The sequence below is a fragment of the Octopus bimaculoides genome, chromosome 30 (genome assembly GCF_001194135.2).
Source record: "Octopus bimaculoides isolate UCB-OBI-ISO-001 chromosome 30, ASM119413v2, whole genome shotgun sequence".
Classification (NCBI taxonomy): Eukaryota; Metazoa; Mollusca; class Cephalopoda; order Octopoda; family Octopodidae; genus Octopus; species Octopus bimaculoides.
The window spans coordinates 596,898-598,944 of NC_069010.1; the positions used below are offsets into that span (position 1 = coordinate 596,898).

The 2,047-nt window shown below is 35.1% G+C and overlaps 1 protein-coding gene across 1 annotated transcript in view; it reads right to left on the reverse strand.

Moving 5' to 3' along the window:
• LOC106873717 (uncharacterized) overlaps positions 1-2,047 on the reverse strand; it is a 20,876-nt gene that overhangs the window by 780 nt on the left and 18,049 nt on the right. Inside the window, exon 4 of the mRNA XM_052978055.1 lies at positions 1,895-1,977. Within this exon, the coding sequence (XP_052834015.1) occupies positions 1,895-1,977 (83 nt within the window). The remainder of the gene's footprint in view (positions 1-1,894; positions 1,978-2,047) is intronic.

Below are 2,047 nucleotides of genomic sequence, written 5' to 3' on the forward strand. Positions count from 1 at the left end.
ATATACATGCATACATTAAATTCAAGAAACAAAGTTAGATTTAGAAGCCTTGAGATATATTGAAAGATACAGATAAAGAAATAATTTTATTTTCAAACGCAGGATAATGCTAGTAATATACTATGAACAGGATGAAATGTCTATATTTTGCGGCTAGCTATGAGACTCAAACTCACATCCCTGTGATTACGCGTCAAGTGCTTTACCATTAAGCAAAACTGTCCGAACGATAAATTCTGCTGCAAATTTAAGGTATATAAATCTAGCAATATAAGTCGCGTAACCACAGAGATGTGAGTTCGAGTTTCAGGACTGGTCACTGACAAATTTTTCTGTAAAATATCGGTAGTTTTATCCTGTTCATGCTATATTATTAGCATTATCCTGCGTTGGAGAACAAAATTATTTTCTTATCTGTAATACACACACACACACACACACACACACACACACACACACACACACACACACACACACACACACACACACACAAATATCTATATATAGTGAAATCGAATTGTAACATTTGAAGAGTAGGTCATTAAAAAAACAATAACAAAGACCAAGACGACATGCGCATGGAATATATTAGCTTGACGTTCGGTAAAGTGGGGGAAATAATGAGGTCTTTAACGTTCCGAGCATAGCTCTTTGTCAGAAAGGAAAACGGAAAAGTTGAGAGAAGGAAAATATTACCAAAAGTACATGTGTGGTTACATATGTACATATGTGTGTGGGTGTCCGCGCGTATATGTGTGTGTGTGTGTGTGTGTGTGTGTGTGTAAACACAAGATTATTGAATAATGGATTGGGATTTTATTTACTGTCAGAATCAGAAATTATATCACGAAATATATAAATGATGTCGTTCATTGTGTGAACTTCATTTAAAGACAAAATAATGGATAGAATAGTCTTTTTATTGACCAGCAGAAATTCAGTGAGTTAGAAAAATTTTTATTATGTAATAGTTTACTATCAGTAAATGGAGTTAATTGTCTAAATTTCATGAAACCCAAATACAATTAATTCGCATTCTTTTACTACGGTCTCCTGCACTTTCATGTTTCAGTATATTTACATGTCTGTATAAAAGCTTAAATATACTTACACACAAATTATGAACATATGGATTGCATGAGATTGCCGGTGTTTAGTCCACTGCAGGACGAAGGTCTCATCATACTCGCTCTACTAATTTCTGTCTGATGTGGAGGTCGTTTTTTACCTCGGGAGTATACTGGTTTGATGAGCCTAATCCACCAAACCTGTTCAACAAAGCTTGGCAGTGGAGTACAGTTTTAAATACTCATACAGAGGTACAATAAAAACGATTAAATTAACAAGTGTTTAACTGGAACTCATTTTATCAACCTCAAAAGGAAGAAAGGCAAAGTCAGCGGCGGTAGAATTTGAACTCAAAACACAAAGAGGGATGGAATAGGCTAAGCATTTTACCGGCGTACAAACGATATTTCCAACTCGACGCAGAATATGTAGGGAATCAAGTAATAAATTCATACGCATATAATACTGATCTATATATTTGAATTTAACATCTATTTACATATGTATGTATTTATGTGTTTAAGCTGATCAGGTTAAACTTTAAAATACCTTTTATCATTTAACAAAATCGATATCACTATCTACTAAAGGCATTGAGCTCACTATTAATTTGACGTTTTGCATTTCTTCTATAAAACATGCATGTGTGTGTGTGTTTATGCGTGTGTGTGTGTGTGTGTGTGTGTGTTTGTGCGTGTAAGTGTGTGCATGAGTGTGTGTATGCATGTATGCGTGTGGTCAGTGCATGTGTGTGTGTGTGTTTGTGTGCGTGTGTGTTTGTGTGTGTGTGTGTGGAGAAATAGAGAAAGGTCAGATATCTACTCACGGCTCTTGATATGTTCTCAGCAGGGATTGTATATTCGTTGAACTTTTTAAAAATCAAACGAAATACGAAGGAGTTGGTCCAGCCTATGGATTGATATACAGAATAATCATTGCGTTTATAAGTGAGAAACACGGCATAGATACACATATAACT